This window comes from Phragmites australis, chromosome 24 (genome assembly GCF_958298935.1).
Source record: "Phragmites australis chromosome 24, lpPhrAust1.1, whole genome shotgun sequence".
Lineage (NCBI taxonomy): Eukaryota > Viridiplantae > Streptophyta > Magnoliopsida > Poales > Poaceae > Phragmites > Phragmites australis.
Window position 1 is genome coordinate 3,113,738 of NC_084944.1, and position 16,515 is coordinate 3,130,252.

The 16,515-nt window shown below is 42.9% G+C and overlaps 2 protein-coding genes across 2 annotated transcripts; one reads left to right on the forward strand and one right to left on the reverse strand.

Annotated features, from left to right (window-relative positions):
• The first annotated feature begins 1,088 nt into the window (after positions 1–1,088).
• On the forward strand, positions 1,089–5,612 carry LOC133907477 (probable E3 ubiquitin-protein ligase XBOS33). The gene is made up of 10 exons (XM_062349530.1): positions 1,089–1,534; positions 1,616–1,675; positions 2,068–2,139; positions 2,239–2,444; positions 2,515–2,675; positions 2,768–2,826; positions 2,939–2,985; positions 3,066–3,209; positions 3,844–3,935; positions 4,668–5,612. Exons 1-10 carry the CDS (start codon positions 1,358–1,360, stop codon positions 5,207–5,209), a joined length of 1,560 nt encoding a protein of 519 aa, XP_062205514.1. The 5' UTR covers positions 1,089–1,357; the 3' UTR covers positions 5,210–5,612.
• A 409-nt stretch (positions 5,613–6,021) lies between these two features.
• On the reverse strand, positions 6,022–8,338 carry LOC133908089 (uncharacterized). The gene is made up of 5 exons (XM_062350215.1): positions 8,113–8,338; positions 7,703–7,968; positions 7,003–7,214; positions 6,609–6,876; positions 6,022–6,500 (listed from the first exon to the last, which is right to left on the reverse strand). The coding sequence occupies exons 1-5, from the start codon at positions 8,132–8,134 to the stop codon at positions 6,201–6,203; spliced, it is 1,068 nt and encodes a 355-aa protein (XP_062206199.1). The 5' UTR covers positions 8,135–8,338; the 3' UTR covers positions 6,022–6,200.
• Positions 8,339–16,515: the final 8,177 nt, after the last annotated feature.

Consider the following 16,515-nt stretch of genomic DNA (forward strand, 5'->3'; position numbering starts at 1 on the left):
CTCTTCGGTCCCGTTTCTGGAGAGGACAGATCCAACGTCCGTATCAAAAACCTGTGACCTGCAAACACGCAACACCTACCCCACTCGCCTGCCGCAGCATTGACCCCATTCCCATTTGGCCATTTCACATCGTAAATTTTTTGCTTTACCCCCCAAAAATGCCGGTTAAAATGGAAAATGCCAATTAGGACGTACAAATTTCGTTTATGAGACAAGTAAAGGCACGCTATCAAATGAAAAGGGTGCTATATGTTTTTTCCTAGATTTTTTTCCACATCCTTTTCTCTGAAGGTGGCTAAAACTACACATCGTGATCAGAAAGGGACTTTGTGAATAAGAAGGATTGGTCCTAGAGTTTTTTTGAATTATGTTGATGATTTGATACCAATTTCACTATCTAAAGTCCAAACATGCAAGTGCACAGATCATTCATTGTACATTCGTACCGAATCACCCGACAGATATTAATAATCAGCTGTGGATAAACATCTTTACTAATTTGGGAGAAAAAATTAAAAAAGTCGAAGCGAGGCAAATTCAAAAGAACTTCTTTGAAGTTTTTAATGAAAGAGATATCTGTGGCTCATTTTTTTCTAGAATTCTAGATAAGAAAACAGCTGCTCCTTCCACCAAAACAAAAGGTGGAAAAGCTGTGAGTCTGTGACGGTTGGGGCACGTCAGTGTTATCATGCAAATCAACTTGTGTTAGCCACTAAGCACAACCACAACAAATGATTAAAATTTCATCGAAATTTCATCAATTTTGAGATTTTTAAAGGGAAATGAAATATCTAATTTCAGAATTTTCTTTCATTGATACGTAGAACCCACTTAGCGGATGACGAAAAATGATCGAGATTCCGATGAAATTTAGCATATTTCAGTTTTTTCGTTGATAAACAAAAAAATTATAAAATGAAATTAAAATTCCTAATCACAACTCACATGATCACATCCACACTAGCTTTACTCACTCCTGCCTGCCTACTGCTCTATCTGTAATGGCGCATGAGTGAGCCAAATCCAACGGCCCAGTTAAATCCAAAAAAAATTCAAACCAAGAATATAAAATGTGATAAGAAAAAAAAATTAATAAAGGCCTTACATTTCCACTCCCTCTCCTCCGCTTTCCTCCGGAGCTGCGAAATTTTGAGACCCCAAACGGACGAAGCGAAGACCACCCACCCCACCAGCCCCCGAAATTCCCGCAAATTACAAAAGCGCCCTCCCCTCGCCGCCGGGCGCCGGCGATTCCGGCGAGTGGTCACCGGCGCAACCCCGGAGGCGGCGGATTCCTCGCGCCCTCTGCCGGCGTTCCGCGTGGTTGCGGAGGAGCCGACGCTCGCCGTCACCGGCGATGGGCAATTCGCTGGGGTGCTCGGCCTCTGGCGAGCGGCTCGTGTCGGCGGCGCGCGACGGGGACGCCGTGGAGGCGCGGATGCTGCTGGAGCTCAGCCCGGCGCTCGCGCGCTACTCCACCTTCGGCGGCCTCAACACCCCGCTCCACTTCGCCGCCGCCAAGGGCCACCTCGACGTCCGTGCAATTTTCTCGCGCCCCTTCTGTATTCTGAGTGCTTCCATTGGATTCGATCACGAATTGTGGTTACCCGCGCAGATTGTCACGCTGCTGCTGGAGAAAGGTGCTGACGTTAACGCGCGGAACTACTGCGGACAGGTAGATCTTTGTGGACTTTCTGGGTTACAATTTTTTTGATCCTTGTGTTTCACTTATCTTTGTGCGTGCAAATAGAACAAATGTTAAGATCTGTCACGTAAAAGTGATAAATTTGGCAGCTCTTATGTCGTGTTAAACAAAAAGTGGTGTGAAGATTCAGTTTTTAGGTGGTTTCTTGTGTTACTCTGTTCAGCGATAGGACAAAAAGACTCATTATATACACTTTTACCCGTGCTGGAGCCGAACCAAGATTCGATTTGATTTTTATTGCTTTGTGGCTTTCCTGCTCCTCTTTTGGCAATGGGATAGGTGTTACATTTCTATTCGTTTCTTCAGTATCTATATGAATTGGATAGTTTGTTGATTGGTTTTGTTTGTTTGGATGGATCAAGACTGCGTTGATGCATGCATGTCGGCATGGGCACTGGGAGGTGGTTCAGATGCTCCTGCTCTTTGGATGCAATGTATGACTTTTTTTGAAATATAGCTTTTCCTGTGTATTACATTTCTGCTTTGACACAAGTGAGGTGCTGACTGTTTCATGTGTTTGGGTATCTTGGAAGGTTTCAAGGGCGGATTACTTAAGCGGTCGAACAGCATTGCATTTTGCAGCACATGATGGATTTGTTCGGTGTGTAAGGCTTTTACTTGTGGACTTTGTCCCAAGTGTTGCCTTGGAGGATATTGCCTCTGTGGTGGATGGTGGTGATTGTCAGACGAATAGTGGGAGCAGTCCCAATTCTTCATCGGGACAGAAGTTTAATGAATCGTACGTATTGCCAATGGATAATAGCTTTACTGTTTGAAATGACCTGTCGTTAACACCATGTTTGTTTTAGTGCCCGTGTGAGGTACATCAACAAGCCTGCTGATGGCGGTGTAACAGCACTTCATATGGCGGCGTTGAATGGTCATTTCGATTGCATGCAATTGTTGATTGACTTAGGTGCCAATGTCTCAGCTGTCACGTTTCCCTACGGTACTACAGCAAATTTGATAGGCAAGTGGTTGTTGTTAGCTTGGATGGCATGCATTAAACAATGCTAATTACCTTATATCTAATGTGGTTTTAACTATGCGCTGGTCGAACAGGAGCTGGCAGTACTCCTTTGCATTATGCAGCCGGTGGGGGGAGGCTGGAGTGCTGTGAGGTAAGTTAATGTCATAAAGCAGCATCGTCTTTTGGACAACGACCTGTTTTCAGTTACAGTTGTCCCAATTGGAATTGATTTGTTCTGATATCTGATGATGCCACTATTTCAGCTACTAATATCAAAAGGTGCTAGCAGGTTGACACTCAACTGCAATGGGTAAGAATTTAAAATCATGGATTAATCTTACCATATAGTTATTTAATAAATTCACTTGATTAGTTTTATCTTGTGTTTAGGTGGCTTCCCATTGATGTTGCTAGGATATTTGGACGGTGTTCTGTGGAGCCATTACTTTCTCCAAATTCAAACTCGAGTGTCCCTGTATTTCAACCATCCAGTTACCTTGCCTTGCCACTCATGAGCATACTTAATATAGCCAGGTTAGTGCTTAGCAACTCATCACTTGTTGATTTCGTATGTTGGAAGTAAATATAAGAGTTATTACTTTTGTGGACAACAATGAGTGCTGGCTTTTGATGTGTGCATGTATTCTCTGTGCTAAAAGGCTTTGGATATGTGAATGTATGCTCAATGCTTTTCGAAAAAATAAAGGATGCAATAAGAGCAGTTTCATTCTGTATACCAGGGGATCTGATATTTGTGAACATTTAGGCATCTTTTCTGTTGTATGATTGCAATATTTCCAGAAATGGGTACTTTCATTCAGGCAGCTACTGAACTATGCTCATTCGTTGGGTTGAATTTGTTGCAAATATTGTCATTCATCTTTTTTCTTTCCTTTTTCGCCTTCAGTTTCATAGTACAGTCAGCTCTCTTACTGGGCTATTGATTACATCTGTTATTATCTGAAATTTACTTAATTGACTAGACTGAACTAGAATTGCTTCTGCTGAATCTCACCTCCTTTTGCTAATTTGGCAATTTAACCTTGAAGATGCCTGGTGTTTTTCCACTAATAACAATACCACTCATAAGCGCTTCATTTCAAGATTCTCAAATGGTAAAAACATATTGAACATTTATTTATATATTTCCTTTGTTGTGCATTTGCAGAGAATTTGGTTTGCTGCATACAATACCCTACGTTGATGATAGCGATCTTTGTGCTGTTTGCCTTGAAAGGTCTTGTTCCGTAGCTGCGGAAGGTGTGTCTAATGCTCACATTACACACTTGCTTCAATATTATCCCATTCCTTCACTTATATTGATGTGTAGTTGGGTTACTTTCTTTATAATTTTGTGAGGAGATGGCTATCTAATCTAATCTATGCTCTGGTTTTTGTTGGTTTGGCATTGCTTGTGATATTTATTTTCCTGGTTTGTAGATGCGCAGGTGCTTCATCTTCTCTACCCTTACAACTGTTGTAGGAGAACAACAATGTATTTCAGCACTTGTAGTTTGTTATTCAATCTGATAAGAACACTTGAACAGTTGAACTGTTTTATTTCACAACTAACTCAAAACATTCAACGAGAATTGCTTCAGTAGTAGACCTTGCTGTAATGATACAACTTTAGGCTATATTCAATGGTGTAATGATTTTGAATTTCCATTTCTTTAAAATTTACTCACCTAATAATGGCTCTTCTTTAATTGGTTTTTTTTGGCTAATCTGACGAATTGCATAAGATGCTACCATTTTGTGAATTATATTTATGTCATGAAACCTTGGAAAACAGTGAGAGTAACATAAAAGTAAATATCAAAACACTGATGGCTGTTGCATAAGCTGAACCTGACTGTTTGGAGTACCTTTACGCTTTCAGAAAGCTGTATGTTTTTAATAGAATTTTTCTTGATCGTGTACATCATGGTACAGTGTGCCACAATGTGAAAAATGCACATACTATGCTAACACTATATTCTGTTCTTTCAGGTTGTGGTCATGAGTTCTGCATCAAATGTGCTCTCTATCTTTGCTCAACTAGCAACATCCGCGTCGAGTTCACAGGCCCTCCTGGGTCGATCCCATGCCCTCTCTGTCGGAATGGAATAATGTCATTCACCAAGCTACTAAGCACACCAACAGAAGGGCTAAAATCAAGTTCAGCACTCACATTCTGCAATCCATGCATGCTAAACACTCGATCTGTGGACTCGCCAGCAACTGTCTGCAAATCTGAAATCAGGCGCAACCGTGTAGCAGCTGTTTCTTCCGAGCTAGTTTGTCCACTTACCTGTAGCCCGTTCCCGTCATCAGCCCTCCCGACCTGCAGGTGCAACAACGATGATCCATGTGGTGCTACAGAAGCACAGGATGGTTCCGAGGTCCAATCTCCTCGGCCCTCACACAGCACAAGTACGGAGCTGGACAAAAGGGACGAGCAAGATCTTGACCGGACCAGCTGCTCAGGCATGTTCTGGAGTCGAAGAAGCTGCCACAGGGAGCAGCAGTGTAATGCAGAAATCAGCGCGTGATTCTTTTTATTTCTGGTTGTGAATATATTTGGGTTCATAGCAGCTCAATGTGGGAGATGAGCGCCGGTTGTTTTTTCCTCCCCAGCTGTTTCTCCTATTTACAGACAACCTTTTCTTGATTGGTAAACCTTCAGCCTTTGCTGCCGTAGTGTGTACTGTATTGTATTGTAACATTTTTGTTACAATTGGTCATGTGCCTCTAGATAGCTTCAAAATCGCTAGTCAGTTACTGTTCTTTGTAGCTGTATGTAAATTACAGGATTTGGATTAAATTGCTTTCTGATTCTGATGGTAAAAAATTATGTACAATGAGTCAAATACCCATGTTAATGATATATAGAACTAGCAATGTGGCTCACGTTAATAGCATGGCTAGTCTCGCTATAATATTTTGGTACAATAATATTTGATTAATTGTATTTTATTTGGACTCTTTATTTAGATATTTGATTTTCATAGTAATTTGCTTTTTTACGACTATATTTGATATGTATCTTTTTTTCTATTCTAATTTTAATTCTAATTTCAATTATTGTTTATTTTATTTTATTTGGAGTCTTTATTTATATTTAGATATTTTGCTTTCTAAACTATATGTAAATTGAACTGTTAATTTTTTATAATTTTTAATTTTGAATTTAACTATTTATTAATCATATTTGATATATTTTTGATTTAATTTAGATCGTCAGATGTTTACAATAATGTGTGGTTTAGATTTTTTTTCCCGATTAATATGGTAATTTTGTAGCTTTAAGAATGAACTTCCTGCCAGCCTGCATCACCATCATCACCCCGCGAACGAAGCTTCTTTTTTTCTTCAAATATTAAGATAATAGATTGATTCATCATCAGTTTCTTTGTACAGTATAGTAATGGCTCAGCCTAAGCTCCGCAGGAAGTGCTCTTCTTCAGCATTGCTTCTAGATTTGTACCTACAACAGATCAGTCATATACTTCTACTTGCAAGACGCTGCCGTCTTTCGGGCTGTTACGCCGACGCCGGCGCTGGCAGGAGCGTGCTGACGATCCTGTCGCTGAGCCCCGGCACCGCCGACAAGAAGTGCCCCGCCCCGGGGAGCTCGTGGTAGTTGACCCAGCCGAGCCGGCGGCATATGTGCCGCTGCAGCTGCACCGGCACGACGCCGTCCTCGTCGCCCTGGAACAGGTGCACCGGGAACGGCGGCTCCTTGAGGTCGGTCGGCTCGAACTCCGGCCACCTCCCGAACATCACCGCCATGTCGCGGTAGAACGACTCCTGCACCCCCTGCTGCGTTGCCAGCCTCGCCTTCTGCACACATCGCAAGAATACACCACTGCAAATGAGCACGGCCTCTGCAAGGTGCCAGCCATATGGCTTCAAGATTAACAAGCAACATGCGATGCAGCACGAACGGACCTTCTGGAACATTCCGTTGGAGAGGGCCATGACGCGGTTCTTCTCGTCGAGCGCGTTGGGGAAGGGGGCGGAGCCGTCGATGACGGTGGAGGTGGGCAGCCAGGTCTGGTTCATCCACCAGTGCAGCAGCCACGGCGCGTAGTAGGCGACCCTGAGCGACCACTGGTCACCGACCGGCTGCATCCTGTACAGCTGCCGAGCCAGCCCCCGCGGCAGCCCCGACCACCGGTAGTTGATCACCGGCGCCATCATCGCCACCCCTGCCAGCCTGCATCACCATCATCACCCCGCGAACGAAGGTCGTTTTTAGACCTTTTCACGGTCTCCAAGACGTAACTTTGAACCACGCTCGCTTCAGCGATGTCAACTGTGATGTGTGTTAGTAGTGGTTCACCTGTGCGGGATGTATTTGATGGAAGCCCAGCCGGCGTGGCAGCCGAGGGAGGAGCAGATGAGGTAGAACTTGGAACCGAGGCCGAGCGCGTCGGCGAGGTCCTGGATGTCCAGCGCCGCGCTCTTGAGCGACCGGCGCCGGTCCGGGTCGCTCTCGCCGTACCCGGCGCGGTCGAACGCCACCATGTACACGCCCAGCTCCTCCAACAGTTCCTGCGTGTCAGGTAGTCCAGTCCATTCAGCAGTTCAATTAGTTGCACTGTCGTGTACAATTTCTACGGCGGTGTCTGGTGAGCCGCCCTGAAAATGATTAGCCATGCATGGACTGGCTTGCCCAGCCGTTTTCGTGGAACAGGCTTGCCGAAGCCCGAACGTCGACGCTTGTTTTTGACGGAAGTTAGGCGAGCGAACATGACGCCGGCGCGTACGCTACGTAGCTAGCAGCCTTGGCGTCCTTGGACGAAACGCGCGCGCGGTTGGTGGTGGAGTTGGTGCTGGCCACCAGCAACTGCACGAGCCGGCCGGTGCCCGTTCATGCACTAGTGGTTTTGCCACAGCCGAAAGCATGTGGAAGCGCGCGCGCGCGCGCGCGCATCATGCGCTGGTGCGCGGCGGCGGCGCCATAGTGCCGCCACTACGCGATCCATTCGTTTCCGGCACAAGAGCAACGACGAAACACAGTGGCAAGCGCCGAGACGAACCTGGGAAGCGCGGGGCGAGTCCATGCGGCTGCCGGAGAAGCCGTGCGAGTACACGACCTTGAACCGCGCCCTGTCCCTGCTCACCCCGGACTCCGCGTACGCCAGGTACCGCCCGTCCCGCATCCGCACCCTCGGCGCCGTCACCGGCGGCCCGCCGGGCGTCCCGCACGGCGTCGGCGGCGGCGGCCGGACGGCGTTCACGAACCACCCCACCACTAATGCCGCCACCATAAGCACCAGCAGCCCCACCGGAGTGCTGCCCTTCCCTGCATGCCCAACCAATATCAACACATCACACATCAAATTTTAAAGAAAACCAACACATAATGCACGCATTCGTTTCACTGATCAACTAACAAAAGCTGCTTTGTTTTTCATTCTTGTACGTACTACAGCTAGTGTGCAATTACCTGTGGAAGTAGCTGCAGCCATTGGAATACTGGAGTTGGAGCTGGGAAAGAAATGGATTGGGTTATGGTGTTGATCCCTTGACGGGGCAGGAAGGATCTGTGGGGAGGGTTCTTATTATGTGTTAGGTAATGCGCTAAGCTTTTGCAAGATGAATAGTGGTGACGCTTTGCTGAAATGTGGTAGTGGAGGGGCAAGCCTTTCACCAACCTACCGACGTCTGTGTGTGTGTGTATATATATATATCGATCTCACCAGTGCATGATTTTTTGGTCATGCCAAATTGCCAGTAAGTAAGATCCCACCTACCACCCGTTCAATTGAAAGGGGTCTTCCCAATCCTACCTGAAAAGCTTTGTTTTCTCTGGAAAAATAATTAGGCCAGTTTATTACTAGACGTGGGTCATGTAATAAACTATAAATTGCAGTTCCTTTTTGAGTAAAATATTGAGTTTACATGAGTTATAGTCCTTTTTAACCAATGATTAATGCAAACTCTATGGTCTTCTCAGACATACAACTTACGAGATCATAACATATAGATATTCTATGCCGGTTTGACTACAGGTTGCTCAATAGTTGGTGACGATTTCATAAACTCAAAATGTGAAATAGATTTTTTATTACATGGGCATGACATAGGCGATGATGTTTTGCCAAAAGTTGTACTGACTGTAGCTCATCGTGGAGGTGGTGGTGCCACCAATAATCTATCATGCAACCTCTGAATTACCTATCCTACTTCTCTTTTTGAGTAGTAGTTCTTCTAATTTTTAGTTGGGGTTGGTGGAGAAGTATGAACGGAGAACAATCCCTTCCCTTTGGCATCTCATGTCAAAGCACCTTTCTGGGATCTCCTCACCAACTCCAAATGCTGACCTGTTATGGCTCTCAAAAAAGAAACGGTGACTTGTCGTGAGAACCTGTAGATTGGTGACCAATGAGACGCTACGAGCCTTTGTGGGTTGCTAGTGATCTTGGTAGGTAAAGACTTGTTTCAGAAGTTGCTTTAGTACACGATTAATTTGTCAATGCACATTGGTCTTTTGGTAAAAGTACGGCAGCACCTGACTTGTTTGGATATTAGAATCATTCTTTAGACTTGGTTAGCTCCTTACTCTCATACCAATTTTCTTCTGATTTCACATCTCCTAGTCTTTCCAGCAGTAGATTTCCAGTTAAAGCCGAAGAACACCGAGTCAGTAACGTCATCAATGCCCCAATATTTCTGTCAAGAACAGAGTGTTGACATTGTGGAGACAAGAACAATCCATCAATCAACCTGTTGTGATTTGTGAATTCTCTGAACTTGTCTTTATTATCATTGACCATGTTTAAGCTGTTCTACAGTAACCAATGATTTTGTCAATGATGACTTTTTAAAAGAGTTATGTTGTCAATAAAAATGATTCTTCTCCTGAAATTGATGGCATTCCAGGCAAGTCATGTTCTGTATCAAATGAAATACTTTCATTTGTGCAGTCTCCTAACTCAATTGATTTTTCAAAACAATGGTAGGAGCACTGCCATCTATTGAAGAAGAAGAGAGATTTTTACATTAACAGAATAACTGCCGAGCGAAATCGGCAAGGAGCAATGGCTAAAAAGAGAACATTCAGGGATGGCTACAAACAAGGAAAATTAACACCGAAAGAATAACATATAGATATAACATCGTAGCAGGCTTAGAGGTTTGGCACCTTCTTTGTTCCTAGTTTTACCGTGACCTCATCTATCACCAGAGAAGAAACTTGAACTGGTTGCAACCTCTTATTTTGGAAAATTCATCTGTTCTTTTCTTCCCAGATGTTCCAATGGGTATAGATGAAAACTGGATTAGCCACTTTCTGGTCCATCTTGGGGATCGCCGCTATCGTTTCTTCCCACTAGGTTGCAACCACGGCATGGTCGTGCAGGAGCATCGCTCTAAATTCTTGTCTCTGTGACTAACGAGAGACATGCTCCCAAACCTCTTTTAAGAAAACGCATTGCAGTTTAAGGTGTAAAGCTGATTCTTGTTTTTGATTACAGAGTGAACAACGAGAGACATAGCAAGTTCTTTCGTGCTAGATTGTCCAACATGTTTAGCTTGTTTTGAACCAACAATCAAGAAAAAAAAATCTACATTTGTTCTTCACCTTAGCCTTCCAAATTTGAGTAGCTCTAAATGTGCAAAATACACTGTACAAGATATACAAATTTTGCACTATAAGCACCATTTGTTGTCCATTTCCAAACAATGTTATCTGGGTGAAGGACAACACATTGGATTTTCACCCAGAGATCAATGAACTTGTGTAGTTGCGCAGACGTCATGATGCCTCTCACCGAGTGGATCCAATTATCGTTTTGTAGCTCATGCTCCACTGTTCGGTTCTTCCTTGTAGTGATGAGAAAGAGATTGGGAGCTACATCCTTTGGAGTCTGACCCTGTAACCATCTTATATCCCAGAATTTTGCTTTACTACTGTTGCCAATGGTGACAAGAATAGAGGCTGCAAATAGGCGTCAATTAGTTTTATCACAAGGAATAGTAGCTCCAAAAGTGTGTCTTTTCGGTGTTTGGTTAAAGTGTTTCGAGATATTTAGTTCATACCTTAAAGTGTGGCTATGACTTGAATAAAGTCCTTCTCTTGTGTGTCAATAAGAATGCCACAAAAGTGGAGATATGAGCTAAATATTCTAGGTCCTCAAACCAAGGCTTGATTTGTTGCATGCTGTTGTTTGTGATAGGATAGATTTTTTTAAAAAGAAGAAGAAGAAGAAGTTTTAACAAAACTAGTGTGTTTTTAAGAAAACATTTGATTTTTGATTTTATGATCATGTTGATCTACTTGTGATCATAGCTATGTAATGCTTGATTGTTCGTTGATCACAAATGGAAAAACCTCTTATGTTCAGCTGATCAACATTTAATCGAAATCGGTTCTCCAAATCTTTTTAAAGTCCTTCTGGTGTATGCCTGTTCTAGATAACTCAGAAGTTCCGGGCTGATCCTGGAAGTTCCGAGTTACCTGGATATTCCAAATGAAACTCAGAAGGAGGTCTCCGGGTTGCTATTCTGCTCCAATCCGAATGTTCTGAGTTGTAATCGAATATTTCGGTTTCTAGGTGTTTTAACCCCAACCTAGAGGAAACTTACCCCCCCCCCTCTCTCTCTCTCTCTCTCTCTCTCTCTCTCTCTCTCTCCCCCCCCCCCCACGATGCCATCGCCGAAGATTGGACCAATCAACCTGATCTCATCTTATAGAGGATCTTGGTCGAATCCCTTTGGTGGATAGGTTCCCTAGGTGCCGTAGAACATTATGCTCGAGAATCATGTGTTTCCCTTGGTTACTAGGATCAAACCCTCGAATTAGGTTTTGATTTGTGGAACTCGGAACTACCGAATTTAAATCAGAACTTCCAGTTTTGCACAGTCAAAACTAAATTCGAGTTTTTGATTCCTTTTGACCCAATCTTTTAAGGTTCTCAATTCCATCATTTCTATCTCTTATAGAGTTGCTCGGGATGGGGGAAGGAAACATCAAGGCTCATTACGAAAGGAAGAAGAAGGCGAGGCAAGAAGAGGCTTGAGGTGAGCCTCAAGAGGAGGAAATGCATGTTCAAGAGCCCCAAGGCCATGTTCGACATGCAGTACACAAGCAAAGAGTGTCTCAAGCGCTAAGGATAAATGAGTCCTTATAGCTAGCTCAAGAGGGGACTCTTTGCCGCAAAGGAGAGCTGATTGCAGTAAAGCTCCCGCTTCTTCCTCTCGTGCTGAAATATAAGCATCTGAAAGTGAGGAACAAGAGGAGGAGGGGGAGGAAATTGGACCTCTAAGGCTAGATATTCCCAGTTGGAATGAGTATGGAAGACATGCTATCAATTACAAGGGAATAAGTGGAGAAGTGAAAAGGCAAAGAGAAAAGGATCCTTGCTTGTATCAGTAGCTATTCGATGACCGTCGTTTCTGGAACTTTTTTCAGCAAGACTTTTACTCTACTGTCATCGTTCCAAGAAAAGACCCAGTTTTGCAAATGCAATGGATTGACTGAAATACATGGAAGAAAAGCATGATCTAGTTTTTGATGAAGTGATTGCAGCTTGTGAAGCAAAAGGAGTTAAGGAGATCATGGGTTTCAAGTATAATTGGTGTGTTGAGATAATAGCCCAATTCTATGCCACCATCTACTACCTCCGTTCTCAAATAGATATCGTTTTAGAATGCGTGCAATCAAACTTCAAAAACTTTTACCATTAATACATACAAAATTGCTAGGATTCGAGACATGCAAATGGTATGAGTGGATTCGCCATGAAAAGTACTTTCATATGATTATATGTTTATTAAATTTCACTAAGAAATAATTATAAAAATAATGTTAAAATATGTGTATTGGAGACCGTGTCGATGTCCTAAATGATAAGTAAAAAACAATAGAGGTAGTACTTTGAGAAGGATAAGGCAAGGACCTTTCTTTGGATGACCCAAGGCACATGGTATTGTGTGACCTAGCGTCAATTTGCTCGTTTGCTCGGCTTTGATCCAAGTGATATTCAAACGGAAAGCATACACTCCGATGAGCAGTTAACATCATCCGTGATGGAGTTCATGTATGTGACCGAGGGTGAGGTCAACCTCGGACACACAAAGGGGCTGCTACCATTCTTTCATTACCTTAATAGGATGTTTTAGGTCACTTTAGCTCCCAAGGGAGGGAATGCATTGCGTATCATGACCACGTCCGGAACTTGTTGGCATGGATGGATAGCAATGCCAACACCTTCAGCGTGTTTGATTTTATTTGGGAGGAGCTATCAACCCTGCCAGAGGTTGTGCTTATGCTCTTATGTGATGTAACTGATTGAGAAGGTGATAAAGAAGAAGTTTGTGAAGGAAGCTAAGCATGAGCCTCTGAGAATCAGAATTCTACTTGGTTAGTCTTCTAGGGCGGCACTAGAAGGGGTTCTTTGAGGTCTCAGCCTCCAGCTACATCATCGTGTGCTCCCCAATCCTCGTCATCGTCTTCACCAATCCGCTCTTTTCTGAAGGCAGTATTCAATATTTGTAAGAGTAACTCCGTGAAGATACATAAGCAGTCTCAGAAAATCAACAAGAACACCCAGCGGCTCAAGAAGATTCACCGCCACCTGCACATCGAGCCTCCATGTTCTCCGGTTAGTGCGGAGATGGAGGAGAGCAACCCGGAGGTGTTTGAGGACCCATTTGCTCTCTTTGAGGCAGCCTAGGCTATTGCCACTTCCTCTTCTCGTCGTCTTCACCGTGGAGTTTGTGAGGAGTATGAGGAGTCCGAGGAGAAGGAAGAGACCGATGCCGACGACGATGAGAGCTAGTGATCGTGTTTGTTTGCTTCTTTCTCTCTTTTTTGTGCTTGATGCCAAAGGGGAAGAAGAAAGTTTAATCATTGTATCGCTCTTTTATCTTTCTTTGGGATGTTGGACATGAGAACTTTTTTTTAATGATGTGTTGAACAATGTGGTGTGCTAGGTAGATGTTGAACTTTTATTTGTAAGACTTAATTATGTTAGTATGATGCCTAGGTGATGTATTAGTGTAATGTTGGTTTTATTTTCTTTGTGTGATATATCTTGTCATATGCATCACAGACTTAACATGTACACTCACACTCTTTGCACCCCCCACGTATGCTAAGATATAGGGGGAGTTCTCGTAAAATCTTTTTGAATATGTGCATTTGATATCAATCAAATTTATCCAATGCACACATTTAGGAGAAGCTTACCATATATCTTAGGATTCAAAATGTTTATTTATAAAATTATTTGTAAGCTTTAATCGGGTTTTCATTAATCACCAAAAAGGGAGAGATTGAAAGTTCATCTAGGCCTGGTATGTGAGTTTTGGATGATTAATGACAAATGATTAAGGAACTAATGCGTTCAATGAGTTTATGAGCAGGTGATAGTCCTATGAAACAATACTTGAATGATCAATAACAATGAAGCAAATAACTAATGCACTCATTGAGTATATGTACAAAGGATAGTCCCATCTAGAGAATACTTGAGTGATTGATAGCGAAAAAAATCAAGGGACAAATGAGTTCAAGGAAAATATAAAGAATTGATAGTCCTGTTGGATGTTTGTGAAGACAATTGATGACATAGAAGAATATGGAATATAATTATCATATTATTGATTAAAATGACAAAGTAAAGAGATTGAAGATGCCAGATACAAAGTAGCTTTCTATGACAAGACTGTTAAGGGCAAGTAATACTCGGCTGCGATGGACCATCCGGTGGTGCAGGGCAAGCAAATGGCTTGACGCCGAAGGACCAATGCAGTGATGAAGGACGAGTGAAGGCTTTGCGTTAATGGACCGTGCAAGGCTATATGAAGCTATGAATGATTCACATCAATCACATAAAAAATCAAGAAGACATAGAGTGAAAATTATATGAAAGTTGGCAACCCTCAAAATTTGAAAGAAAGAAGCAGTACTTGAAGATATTCAAAGGCTCAAATTGGTTCAAACTAGTTTTTTATTTTGATTTTGAGTATAGGTATGCGCACTATCAAGATGGATACACCGATGAATTTACTTGACATGTCTCAGTGCTCATAGAATATTTAGACTAATTATGAGAGACACAAGATACTCCATGTACACCGGAGTTTGCTAACAGATCTTCTGTACCCAAAAGTTCCAAGTAGCCAGAACCTCCGGATGGGGCTCTGGGCAGGGGTGCTCGACTTGGTTTATCTAAATCCACCCGGAAGTTCTGGTTTTGGACCAGAAGTTCCGAGTTAGTCAGAAGTTTCGGGTTCAACCTAGAAGGAGGCTCTCGGGTTTGGTTTTTTCTTGTAAACCAAAGTTTCGGTTTTAGACCGGAAGTTCCGAGTTTGTTTAACCGTTGGATAGAAGAGCAGTTGTAATGGTAACTTTTCGACCGAAGTCGAAAGTTCCAACTTAGGACCCGGAAGTTCCGGGTTATGCCAGAATGCTCTAAAACAACTAGTTTTGGGGGGTTATGTATATATACCCCCTCACCCCTTTTGAGGAGAAAGGCTGTTGTGCACGGAAGAGACAATCTTTAGAGCCAAAAGACACCCACTCTCACCTTCCTTTAGCTTGAGTTTTGCAAAGCTTTATGGGTTGGGTTGTGAAAGAAAGATAATAAGTGAGCATAATTCCTATCTTGAGCACTTGAGCTCGTGATCAAGTCGATTCATCACCGGATTTGTTACTCTTGGAGCTTGGAGCTCCTAGACGGCAAGGTGTCGCTTGTGAGCATCCAAACTTGTAGTGTGCTGCAAGAAAGTTTGTGAAGACCACAATTTCACCTTCTAAAGGGAAGAAATCACATAGTGACAACCGAGCTAGATCTATGTGGTCGCTTGGTGAGGCAAATGGTTGAAAGAGACCCGGCTCGTTGGAGCTCCTCAATGAAGAAGTAGGAACCTCATTGGAGGGGTCCGAACTTCTTTAAACAAATAATTGTCTCCTTCACTTGGTTTGCATTCTTGAGCTCTTGTTCGACTTTGTTCATTTCATCTTATACTCGATCGATCTCTACCTTTGTGGAGCTCTAGTTGAAATAGATTGGTTGCATAGGTCGGTAGCTCACTTGTGAACTTATGGATATGCATTACAAGTACTACAATTGAGTAGGTGTGGTTAAAGTCAAGTTTATCTTTCTATCAGCGGAATATCCGAGTTGAACCCGAAAGTTCCGGTTGAGGTTGGAACTTCTAGTTTTACTAATTTCTGCTGCAAGTTTAAAATTTCAGATAAACGTGTATTCACTCCCCCTCTAGGGGACATCAAGGTCCTTTCACATTGATTCAAAAGCTCCTCAACGCTAAGAGTCTGCTTGTTTGAGCTTCTGCTTTTGAGTTTTTCTGAAAAATTGTGCTTTTGGCTTGTCTGAAAAGCTGCTTTTGGAAATAGGTTATTGGCTTCTCAGCACATAGTTTCTCAGAAAAGTGTCTCTCAGCGAGTTTCTCGGTTTTAGTTCATTTTCTTTAGAATCAAGCTTATGGCTTCTTCAGAAACCACTTCTTTAGAACTCCGTTTGTTCTGGTTTCTGGTTTCTTCAGAACTACTAATTTCTGCTGCAAGTTTAAAATTTCAGTTAAACACGTATTTACTCCCCCTCTAGAAGACATCAAGTGGGAGTTCGTCTCTTCCATAAAGTTGCACCTAAGATACGATGATGGCACTTAGTCAAAGCTTTTCCTCTCCTCCATATGAATCTGCCAGGGCGCCACTAGAAACCAGTCTCAAATGATTCATATGGTCTTGTCACGAAACGAGTCAGATAAAAAAATTGGAAAACAATAACGGATAGCCTACCTAGGCCAAATTAATCCTTCAAATCGTCAAAGATGGACGCATACCATATCTTGAATCTCAGAGTCAAAAACAGAGAACAGA